General features: G+C 44.8%; 1 protein-coding gene across 3 annotated transcripts; it reads left to right on the top strand.

Annotated features, from left to right (window-relative positions):
* The first annotated feature begins 1,932 nt into the window (after nucleotides 1–1,932).
* DEDD (death effector domain containing) lies at nucleotides 1,933–11,911 on the top strand. 3 transcript variants are annotated; one of them, XM_063104222.1, is made up of 6 exons: nucleotides 1,933–2,147; nucleotides 3,838–3,870; nucleotides 9,265–9,653; nucleotides 9,851–9,958; nucleotides 10,260–10,406; nucleotides 11,029–11,911. In XM_063104222.1, exons 3-6 carry the CDS (start codon nucleotides 9,329–9,331, stop codon nucleotides 11,403–11,405), a joined length of 957 nt encoding a protein of 318 aa, XP_062960292.1. In that variant the 5' UTR covers nucleotides 1,933–2,147; nucleotides 3,838–3,870; nucleotides 9,265–9,328; the 3' UTR covers nucleotides 11,406–11,911. The 3 variants fall into 3 exon arrangements, with proteins under 3 accessions (XP_062960292.1, XP_062960293.1, XP_062960294.1); XM_063104224.1 differs by lacking the exon at nucleotides 1,933–2,147 and adding an exon at nucleotides 2,273–2,308; XM_063104223.1 differs by lacking the exon at nucleotides 3,838–3,870.
* The last annotated feature ends 40 nt before the right edge of the window (nucleotides 11,912–11,951 follow it).

Raw genomic sequence — 11,951 nt, 5'->3', positions numbered from 1 at the left:
CTCTAACCAACTGTGCTAACTGGCCAATCCCCACTGAAATGTTGATTTTTCAGAATTTCTGGCCAATACATCACTGGAGTTTTTAAAAAGTAGTTTTTTATAAAAGTAATAAATGTACATAGTAAAACAAATTCAAACAGTAATGATGGATCTAAAATGAAAAGTATAAGGGGCCGGCCCATGGCTCAGTTGGGAGAGTGTGGTGCTGATAACACCAAGGCGGAGGGTTTGGATCCCTATATAGGGATGGCCGGTTTGCTCACTTGGGAGAGTGTGGTGCTGACAACACCAAGTCGAGGGTTATGATCCCCTTACTGGTCATCTTTAAAAAAAAAAAAAAAAAGTATAAGACTCACCCTCCCAGGCCCACACGTCATAGCTAACTTTTTAATGCTTGTGAAAATGTGCCATATTTACTCTTCTGCACATATACTATTCTCCTAAATTTTAGATCTGTATATTCAACTGCCATCAGGACATCTCCATCTAGCTGATCCACAGGTACCTAAAACTCCTTCTCTTTCTTGGGAATTCTTCCTCATGCAATATCTTACCGCTAGTGTCCTTTTTACAGTCAACACCATGAAAAAATCGTCTTTATACATTGTGCCTTTCCAGTTCAATCTGGTTTCTAACCCACCACAACTATGAAACAGCTTTCTCCAAATTTACTAAGTGACCTTGTTGCAAAACCCAATGGACACATTTTAGTCCACATCTTACCTGACCTGTTAACACTTCGACCAGTTTCCTTGATACTTCTCTCCTGGTTTTCTTTTCCTTTCTGTTTGACCCTTCTCAGTGTCTTCTTTCCCGTTTCCTTCCCTCACCCCATCTCTCACATGCAGGTATCTTTTTTTCTAGGCCATCTTATCCACTTTCATGGCTTCAACAGTTATCTATATGCGCGCGCGCACACACTCTTCAAACTTTTCTTTTGGGTTCCCAACCCACACTATTTAATATTCGATTATCTAATGGATATCCCACCGGTACCTAAAACTCATTCTCTTCCCCAAAACAAAAAGTAAACGTCATCAGTATTCCCCAGTTGTCCAAGTCAGAACATTCATACCCCCCTAATCCAACGTATTTCTCCCCATCTGCACTCACCCTTCTAAAGGACAGACCACCATTATCTCTTGCCTGGATAAGAGCTTTTCAATTGTTCTCCTCGCGTCTAACCTTGTCCCCTCCAAGCCACCTTTCACACTGCAAACAGGGATATTTCTAAAATGCAAATATAGTTGTTCATACCTCTGCTAAGACCTTTCAAAGCCTCTTCACTGCCCTCAGGATAAAATCAATTAATCCACAAGGCTTTGCGTTATCTCGTCCCTCCCCATCTCACAGGCCTCATCCATTACCTTTTTTAAAAAGCCATACCAGGCTGCGGGCAGCTCCAGAACACACCTGCACACCCCCCCCCCCCCCACTTCCCAACAGTCTACGATTCAGCTCAGGCGACGCTTCCTACAGGAAGCAAGCTCTCAAAAGGCAAAGGCTGAAAGAATGAATTACGAATGGGGATCTGAGCGGCGCTTTCTGCTCCTGATCCAGGTTTACGGAACGTCCGGGTTGCCAGGAATGTCAGAGCAAAGCTCAAATCCGGATCCTGAACCTTCACCCGGGTTCGCGATGCAATCCGACCCCCGTGCTATTCCGCCCTTATGCGTCATGGCTGCCAGTCCTAGTTTTTCAATGGTATTGAAGTCAACATCAGTCAGCTCTGGGGCCACCAATGTTTCTACATTCAAAAACGCTACCCTTTCCTCTCTTACTACCGCCCGGAAGCGGCCGTCAAGAAAATATTGCGTTGCCAGTTTGCCCCAAAGAAAGATGGCTGCCAATCTCTATTCTCTCCTCCCAAAGTGAAGCTATCAACTCTCCACTTAATGCTGCTGCCAGGCTGCCCTCACCTAGTATGGCTACTCCGGCTCATGCCTCACTGTAGTCTCGAAGCCGCCACTAACCGGCCAGGTTCCGGGAGGCGCTGTTCAGGATGCAGCCACCCCCGCCCGCCTGTCCCCTCCCCCACGCCCGCGGCGGCGGCGGCGGCGGCAGGAGCCCGGATGCGGCGCCGTGAGATAGGCCCGGGAGAACGGCGCGGATGGATCCAACATGGCGGCGCCGAGCCTGAGCCGAGAGTGAGGCGGCGGGGCGGCCGGAGTGGGGAGGGGGAGTCGAACGGGACGGGGCGGGGCCGGGCGGGGCCGCAAAGGGCTTGGGGAAGGAAAGTGGAAGGGGGAGGCGGTGGCGACGTCCAGCCTGAGAACCTCAAGAGAGGGAGGTGACGGGACGCTGCGAGGTGGGGGAGGGGAGCAGTCGAGGGGGGCGTGCAGGGGAGATGGCAACTGTGGGAGAGGACAGGGGTTGAGGCGGAGGAGTGAGAGCATGAGGAGGGGCGTAAACAAGGGCCGGGACTGGGCCAGCCTAGGGGTATTTGGGAGGCCGAGGTGCGGAGTCGGACTGCGATCTGGCCGGATTGAAGGGGGTGGGAGCAGGAGAGGCTGAGGGTGTGAGGGGGAAGGGGCTTTTGGCATGTCGTTGGAGGCAGGACTGGACTCTTGTGAGGGGTGTTGTGAGGAGGTGGGAAAAGGTGAGAATTGGACTTAAGACGTTTGCCGGAGGGAAAGGTTTTCAAAGTGTTAAGTTGGAGGTGGATGGGGGAAGGGCCTAGGGTAGAATTTGGGTGGAAAAGGAGAGAACGGAGGTTTGGGGAATGGAGAGACTGTCGGTGTGACGAGGTAATGAAGAAAGTGAGAGACTGGGAGGAAAGTTTGGGAGGAAGAGGAATGGGATGGGAGATAGGACAGTGGAGCTGCACGGGTGATAGGGTTTCCCTTTCCCCTGTGGAAAGGAAGAGAGAGCAGAGTTAAGCAGCATCAGTTGCAGCTAATTCTAATTGCCAGGCCCTTAGCTTTTAATAGGGTGGGAAGGGCAGAAGGGAATGGTCATGTGGGTTTGGAGAATTGGGGTTGGATGACGATTCAACTGGATTTGCTTTCCAAAAGGCTCCCTAGCTAACTCTGCTTTCTTGTTTTTCCTGGTTACGAAAAGAAGGGAAAATGGGGAAGCTGGTGTCACCCGAGTGTGGAGGAGTAAAGGACTATTCTAGCTTTTACCAATTAGCAGTACAAGAATGTGGATACAGACATGACTATATTGCTAAGGTGGAGGATCTGGAAGTCTGAGGAGGGAAACAGAAAAGACAGAATGCATCTAGGCAGTGAGGCTAATGAAATGAGTTTCCAGACCCCCCCCCCTCCTTTTTTTTTGCCAGGAGGGACAGGGTCAATATGCATAAATAGAAAAAACGTTCCCTGGTGAAATGTGGATGTATGCCTCAGTAGATATTTTGTTCTCGTGTGCTAGTTAAGGGAAAGGATGAAGATAGAATTTGGAAGATAGTTCTGGTCTGTAATCACTTTCCTCCCAGTTTTCTTTAAAGATGAAAGTCAATATTGTAACAAAATAGGTAGAATAAGGAATTGAAGAGGAAAGTGAGGTGTCAGAGAGTAATCGGTTTTCCCAGAAGTTTTTGAATTTAAGACCTTTCTTGTCATCAGAAATTGAGATCAGAAGTTCTTGAAGTTGGTATCGTATTGTGAATTGACAAGTAGAGAGTGAGGACTTTTTGGGGGTGAGTTGTCTCCTTTATGTTGGGGTGGATTATTTCAATTGAAATGGCTTTAGGCTTGTCTGTAGTTTTGCAGCTGAGATTGACTAATTCTATGAGTCTTTGAGGTTTTGAAGTAAAGCCTGAATATTGACTCTTCCCCCCCCCTCCACCCCCATTTGTTTTTGTTTTGCTGCTGGCTTTGAAATTTGTGCTAGGAGGAGACCTGGGAAATTAAGTCTCTTGCACAGGTAAGTCTGCAACTTTTTATTGTTTTCAGACAATGGAAAGGAATGGAAATGGCATGAGACATGTATTGTGGTTGAGCCCAGTAATGGGATAGATGCCAGGGAAAATGAGTTTTCACTCACCCCACTGAATGCATAAGATCTGTTGCAATCGCTATCTCTTTAGGTAACTGTAGATAGATGGGAAAAGAAAGGGGAAATTGGGTGTCTTTGGACAAGCCCCCAGTTTTGGTTTGTTGTTATCTAGTCTTGGTCAGTTCTGAAACATTTTTACATATGGACTGCTGTACTCTAGTACATTGTCTACTAAATGTTGCCCTTGGAGGGCTGCTGAGACAACTTACTTCTGTGGGAAGGCTTTTCCTCTAGCTTACTCTTCCTTCCAGCTGTTCAGGATTCTTGGAATCTTCTTTTGAAAACATACTATGTAATTCTTTTTTTTTTTTTTTTTTTTAAAAGATGGACCGGTAAGGGGATCTTAACCCTTGACTTGGTGTTGTCAGCACCAAGCTCACCCAGTGAGCAAACCGGCCATCCCTATATGGGATCGGAACCCGTGGTCTTGGTGTTATCAGCACCACACTCTCTCGAGTGAGCCACAGGCCGGCCCATATACTATGTAATTCTGACTGACAGATATTTGGTTACATTTTCCTAGTCCCATCAGCAAGAAAGCTCATTATGTACTCAGCCATCTTTAAGATTTTCCATGTAGTTTTCATTTATTTATTTTCCATGTAGTTTTCATTTTAGGTTTCAAAACATCACTCTTTTTTACTTCTTCCTCCTGACTTTCCTCTAAGGGCTTCTGAGAAAGTCAAATATCTAGTTCTTCCACATGGCCTTCCTCTAAAGGCTTCTGAGAGAGTCAAGTATCTCAAAAAGTACAGATATCATCCCTGGTTGGGAGGAGACTAGACTTTGCTTGGAAGTGGAAAGCCAGTAGAGAATGACCAGTCAGAAGGAAATCCTGTAGATACATAGACATGTCAGTTGATCCTTGTCTGACTTGGACCTCTCTGAAGAAAAACAAAAAAAAAAAAACAAACTAGAACCCCAGAAAATACAGCAATTCATCAGAATCAGGAATTATTCTTGGGAAACTATAAGAGAGACTCATATATTAGTATCTCAAATGAAGCCAGACCAGCCAGTGGGATCAGGACTCTATTTACTGGAATGTTTGTCTCTTGGTACCTCGTGGTAATGTTTCAAATACCAAGACTCAAGTTCTTTCTAATCTTCTGTTTAAAGAGGTGCATGCTCCTCACCACTCTGATAACCTTTCATCTAGGGTCTCTATATTTTAAGCTGAGCTCCCTTGTTTCACTGCCACAGAAAACTGAGTATATTTTGGTTTAAGAGGAAGTTGGTCACATTCTTTTAATGCCAAAGTTAGATAGATTCCTGGACGCCCATCTGGGTTGCTGAGTGAGTGATCTTACCATCCTAGATGATAATTAAGTGGGGAGGGCCACCTATTGCCTGCCTGCCTGTTATCCTCCTGACATTTCTCCCAAGGACATGGCTTTGGGAAACTTATACTACTGCATTTTGCTTCACATTGAATAAGCAGCATATGTCTGATCAACGACATAACAAGGAAGGGTCTGATACTGGTCTAGTTTCAGGACTTTAAAGAAGATCCTGAGACTTAAGAGCAGGATCCTTTGTGTCTGTCTTGCAGAGGATGGCATTTCTCTTATCCCCATAGAACTCCAGACTGAACTAGGTCAAAGTAGACCTCCTGGGATGGGGCAGAAGAGAGTGTAGCCCTACCACCTGCTGTTCACCTGAATGGCAACAGCAGGTGATAGAGGAGCCAGTGTTGGAGTGGGATGAAACTCATATTGTTACTTGGACTTATGAGTTAAATGAGCCTATGTCTAACGTGTCTTTCTTTTCTTTTGAAATATTATTTGATGGGTTTGAGTTGGAGCAACTAAATGGCTTCCTTCTCCAGATCTAGTGTGGAAAGCGACATGCATTCTTTTGACCTTTCATCGTGCTCCACCTAGAATAGGGTTTCTCATCCTCAACATTATTGACATTTTGGGCTAGATAATTCTTTTTAGTGAGGGACTGTCTTGTGTATTATAGGATGTTTAACAGCATTCCTGGCCTCTACTCATTACATGCTGGTAACACCCCTCCTTCTCCCTAGACACAACAATGAGAAATGTCTCTAGACACTGCCAAATGTCCTCTGGGGGACAAATTTGCCCCTGGTTGGGGACCACTGACCTAGAAGCTCTGATAATTCCTAGTACCTTGGATAATCCAGCCTGGGGTCTAGGATTCAAAGATGGCTGCGGTTTTTTTGTTTGTTTTTTATTTTTTTCCTCTCAAATGTAGGGAGTAAAACTAACCCTCAGGGGATTGCAGTCTATTGTAGAATTGCATTCACTGATGCATAATTAAGACCATAGTATTTTCCCATACTTTGCCTCATTTTCCAGTGGCAAGGTAATGTCGGGACAATATTCATTTCCTGGGGTTCAAGACATTTTGAATTAGGGAATTCTGGAGTAACCTGCTTTTCTAATTGGTTGAATGTGAAACCTGCCCATCTGTTTTCTCTGGGATCCTCATAATCAACAGCTGGCCAAAAGGAACAGGTGGGATAGGGAACAAGGAGAAGTTGAAGGGGCACTAAGGAGGCTCAGTTTTCTCATGTTGCCTTTTATGAGCAAGAAGTTATTTTTCTTCAGCACCTCCATTTGTACCCAGTGACAATAGTGGGTGAAAGAAGAGAGGAAGAGACAAGAAAAACCAGCCTACAGTCGAATAGTTATTTTTCCAGCTGTTTCCCATGCTTTGGATGGGGCATCCGGGTTCTCAAAACTATATTTGGGTTATATTTTCTTTCCACATATCAGAACTAATGGTTTGGGTTTAAGTGATTTCAAGGGGTACCTCCCCATTTCTTAAGGGTATGAGTCTCTCTTGTGTTTCCATCTTAATTTTACTGAGGAAGAGAGGACCAGGTCCTACTTGCTCTTAAGCTTTCTGAGTCCCCATCAGCTTCTGAAGTAGCTTATAATTTTGTTCTCTTTCCTAGCCTAGCCTTAGTTTCTTAGTGTATGAAATGGACAGAGCAACCTATCTTATTGTTGAGTAGCGTAGTGTGGTGTGGGTAGTTCTGCAGTGTAAAGGAGACTATGGCTAGCAGAATATATAGATGGTAACCGAGTTACATGTGTTTATTTTTAATGGGGTCCTCTCACGCTTAGACTTTCATGTGTGGTGATCTCTTAGAGATTAAGTTCAGTTCAACAACAGGTTGCTTCTACTACTGTGTGCCAGTCTCTGTCCATTACTAGGCACTAGAGATATAAAGATGAATATGATTTAGTCCCTCTCCATGAATCACGTAGGATCTAATGGGATAATAAGTACACAAATAATTTTAGTACGCTGTGATAAATGGTATAAAGGAAACATGCAGTGTTCCAAAAGAGCACAGAAGAGGACTACTTATCCCAGCATGGGGGTATGAAGAATGCATTTTAAAGATGGCATCTGAGCTGACTCTTAAAGGATGAGTAGGAGTTAGCCATCTGAAAAAGAGGGTGTGGAATAGAGAAAGAAGAGGGGTATTCAGGCAAAGGAAATAGCCCGAAGAAAGGTATAGAGAAATGAACTGCATGATGTATTTGAACTATAAACAAACTGATAATGTTAGAGAATAAAAAGTTGGATGTGGTGGGAGATGAGCTTGGAAAGGTAGGCCTGATCTCGGAAAGCTTGGTGTGCTGTATAAGGAATTTGTAGTCTTATAGGTAAGGAGGGGGCTGTAGACTGACCAGTCCTAAGCAGGAAAGTTATGTGTTGTAACTTAGCATTTTAGATAGCTAACTCAACTAGACGTGGGGAATGAATGTAGGTGGGTGAAGATTGGTGGTAGGAGGAACCCTTAAACACACAGTTGCTTGCAGTAGTCCAGGTGAGAGATTATTGGGATCTGAGCCAGAGCAGTGGTGGTGGCCGTGGAGGTGGAAAGGTGGGGCAGATTTAAGAAATATTTAGAAGTAGCATCAACAGGAATTTAGAATCGATTGGGTGATTGGAGGTGTGGTCAGAGGGTGGGACAGTATTGGGTGGTCCTGTCCGGTGGGGCAGTAAGCATGTGTTACTAGAGCGGAGGTGGAAGTTGTTGGATTTGAGGATTGGTTAATGACTGGGTCACTGATGTTACCCAGGATGATGGAGGAACTTTGTGAATCAAGTGCCAAATTTTATAATGAATAAAATTCAAATATAATTCAAAATAATGAATAAAACTGAATGATCATTGACAGGGGACTGGTAAGTGACATCATGAGAAAAGGTTAAAAGTTGGTATATCCAAATGGTGTAAAGATCAAGGAAATACAAGTAGGAGAATTCAATAGGAGAATTACAAGAATACTCAATGTACGACTTAATAAATTTTTATTGATTTAAATGTGCAAGTTTTGGTGATTATTATTGATTAACCTTCTGAGCAGTTATGCTTCTGGACTTGGATTGTGGGAAAAATGAGGATAGTTTTGAAGAGGGATGAGTCTGGGCTGCAGAAGTCAAGGATGCTTATATTTTGAAATCTCTTCCACAGCCATTTATATAAAGTTTACAAAGTGATTTCGTACGTATTTTCTCATTGAATTCTTTTTTTTTTTCCTTTTGGTGGTTGGCCAGTACAGGGATCTGAACCCTTGACCTCGGTGTTATCAACACCACACTCTAAGCATCTGAGCTAACTGGCCAGCCCTTCTCATTGGATTATTCTTTTTGGGCGGCGGCTGGCCGCTCTTTGGATTCTGAACAACTCTGAGGAGTAGAATCTTTCATCCCTGCTTTATAGATGAGCACACTGAGACTTTGAAGTTAAGTGACTTACTTAAGGTCATGAAGCTACACAGCTCATTAGTGATATAGTTAAAATTTAAACTAGTTCTAATTCTAAAGATTTTCAGTTTCCCTAAATTCCATATTAGATACATATTAGAGTTAAGAGTGAATTCTCTACTTCTTTTCAATTTTGTCTGTATTTAAGAGGTGAACTGGTTAGAGGAGGGAACACAGTTTTCAGAGCACCAAAAGCAGAATTTTGGAAGAAAGAGGAACAATCAGGGTAATATCTAGTAGCAACTTTTGCTGAATATGTAGCATTATAATTGCATACAACATTGTCACTTACAGATAGTGACTATATTTCTCTGGTAGGCTTTGGACTTGGACTTAGGACAGCATCTGTTGGGTATGGAGAGCTATAGGGTTTATTTTTAGAATTTAATAAACATGTATTAAACACTATACTGTGCCAGGCATTGTGTTAGGCATTGGAAATATAAGAATGAATAAGACTAGTTCCTGCCATTGAATGACTCACAGGTTCTTTCCCTGTCCTTACAGTACAGTGGATATTGCAGCTGCTGAGCAAGGATTCTGGAAATTATTGCGTACCTGAGCCCCCAGCATGGCGGGCCTAAAGCGGCGGGCAAGCCAGGTGTGGCCAGAAGAGCATGGTGAGCAGGAGCATGGGCTGTATAGCCTGCACCGCATGTTTGACATCGTGGGCACCCACCTGACGCACAGAGATGTGCGCGTGCTTTCCTTCCTCTTTGTTGATGTCATTGATGACCACGAGCGTGGACTCATCCGAAATGGACGTGACTTCTTATTGGCACTGGAGCGCCAGGGCCGCTGTGATGAGAGCAACTTTCGCCAAGTGCTGCAGCTGCTGCGCATCATCACTCGCCATGACCTGCTGCCCTATGTCACCCTCAAGAGGAGACGAGCTGGTGAGGGTTTATTGGGGGCTGGGGACACTGGAATCAGGGAAGAGTATGGGAGGCCAGGAGTGAACAGCGTCAGAATCCAGGGGGAGGAGGCATTGACCTGGAGAGTACTAGGAGAATAAGTTGAGACCCATTGGAGGTTTGGACTGGAAAAAGGGAGGAGTGAATCTTTTCCTGAATGACTCCTTCTCCCCCTACAGTGTGCCCTGATCTCGTAGACAAGTATCTGGAGGAGACATCTATTCGCTATGTGACCCCCCGAGCCCTCAGTGATCCAGAACCGAGGCCTCCCCAACCCCCTAAAACAGGTGAGATGCTATTAATTCCTCCAAATTTCTATAAATCAAGTAAGAGGAGGCTGATCCCATCCTATTCCTGGCATTGCCAGCTTAAACTTAAGGATGCTGTCTTCCCACACCTAGCCCCATAAAAAAATCAGGTGGTGTTAATGCTTCATTTAAGTCCTGTATTTGCTTTCACATCGTATCTTCCTTTCAGGTCACATTTTTGATACTGCTTTTAGTGCTAAGTCTAAATGATCAGAGTTCCAAGAGAAGTGTTTCTACTTTTGCCCTACTATGTTTTCTTCTGTTTCTACCTCCTGATTAGTGCCTCCCCACTATCCTGTGGTGTGCTGTCCCACTTCGGGTCCTCAGATGTGTAGCAAGCGGCCAGCCCGAGGGAGAGCCACGCTTGGGAGCCAGCGAAAACGCCGGAAGTCAGTGACACCAGATCCCAAGGAAAAGCAGACATGTGGTGAGAAAGTTCAAGGGTTCCAGAGGTGGAGTAGACTTGAGGGAAAGTATAAAGAACTGCTGGGACACTGGGCAGTTTATGCTATTCAGAAAGGCTCACTTTGATTGCTGTTGCAAAGTGAGGCTGAGTGGTTTAGTCCCTGGTGGGAGAACTCCTCTTTATCTTTATGGCAGGGTACTTTTCAACTCATTTTAGTTAATACTAGATCAAAGGCATGCCATTATGACTTCCTTTTTGTAGGATACAGACTATTAAAATTAACTTCTGTGCCTGTTAATTAGGAAAATATCTCCTATAAGCAAGATGCTACTTATGAGTGATGGGAATAATGCTGACTGGGGCATGTCCCTCCTGCATTGAGGCAAGGATTTCAGAGATACATAGAAAAGTACTAGTCCTGGGGAAGTAGAGAAGTTGTCAGGTGATGTTCCCTACTTTGCTATTCTGCTGGGTTTTTTGGGCTGGTACCGGGATTGAACCTTGGTCCTTGGTGTTATCAGCACCATGCTCTAACCAACTGAGATAATCAGTCAGCCTCTGCTGTTCTTTTCAGCTTTTCAAACTTGGGTTGTAAAGTCATCCTTCACTGTAACCTCTTCTCCATTTCTTTTCTTTCCCACAGACATCAGATTGCGGGTTCGGGCTGAATACTGCCAGCATGAGACTGCTCTGCAGGGCAACGTCTTCTCTAACAAGCAGGACCCACTTGAGCGCCAGTTTGAGCGCTTTAACCAGGCCAACACCATCCTCAAGTCCCGGGACCTGGGCTCCATCATCTGTGACATCAAGTTTTCTGAGCTCACCTACCTCGACGCATTCTGGCGCGACTACATCAATGGCTCATTACTAGAGGCACTTAAAGGTGTTTTCATCACAGACTCCCTCAAGCAAGCTGTGGGCCACGAGGCCATCAAGCTGCTGGTGAACGTGGACGAGGAGGACTATGAGCTGGGCCGACAGAAACTCCTGAGGAACTTGATGCTTCAAGCATTGCCCTGACCTTTTCCCCCTTCTCTGGGGACAGTTCCCACCACCCACCTCTGGAGCTTACATACTGTTCTGGGGTTTGTTCTCTACCTTTCCAACCAATCACACCCCTGCCTTTTTTTTTTTTTTTTTTAAAAAGGAAAAGACAAAGGAAAGTGGAAGTGGTGTTCCCCCCCACCCCCCGCCCCGCACCCATGTGCCTGGGCTTCCCTTTGTTTCCCTTTTCCACTTACCCCCTAATGTGTGTCTCTACAGACACCTTACCACTGAGCCGAAAGACAAATGTGTAGGGAGACGCAGAGTCTATAGAACATAGTCTTTCTAAGAGATTGAAGTGAACACTGCTTTGGGGTGCATTGAGGGGGTTATTAATACTTTTGGCTTTATGAGGGCTCTTAAATTTGTCTGAAAAACCAAAGGGCTGTGAGTAAGGGAGCTATGTGGAAGGTGGGACTCCGAAGTGTATTTTGGAAATTAATCACTACCCTCTTCCAAATTACAGAATTTTTAAAAAACAAGCTGTGGCCCTTTCCACTCTCTCCTGGCCTCTGGTGCTGC

This window comes from Cynocephalus volans, chromosome 8 (genome assembly GCF_027409185.1).
Source record: "Cynocephalus volans isolate mCynVol1 chromosome 8, mCynVol1.pri, whole genome shotgun sequence".
Lineage (NCBI taxonomy): Eukaryota > Metazoa > Chordata > Mammalia > Dermoptera > Cynocephalidae > Cynocephalus > Cynocephalus volans.
This window is presented reverse-complemented; position numbering and strand designations above follow the sequence as displayed.

Excerpts from the sequence above, each read along its gene's own strand:
- DEDD (XM_063104223.1), top strand. The coding sequence starts at position 9,329 with ATGGCGGGCCTAAAGCGGCGGGCAAGCCAGGTGTGGCCAGAAGAGCAT. Across the intron at positions 9,654-9,850 it reads CCTCAAGAGGAGACGAGCTG|TGTGCCCTGATCTCGTAGAC; the intron begins GTGAGGGTTTAT and ends CTCCCCCTACAG. Across the intron at positions 10,407-11,028 it reads CAAGGAAAAGCAGACATGTG|ACATCAGATTGCGGGTTCGG; the intron begins GTGAGAAAGTTC and ends TCTTTCCCACAG.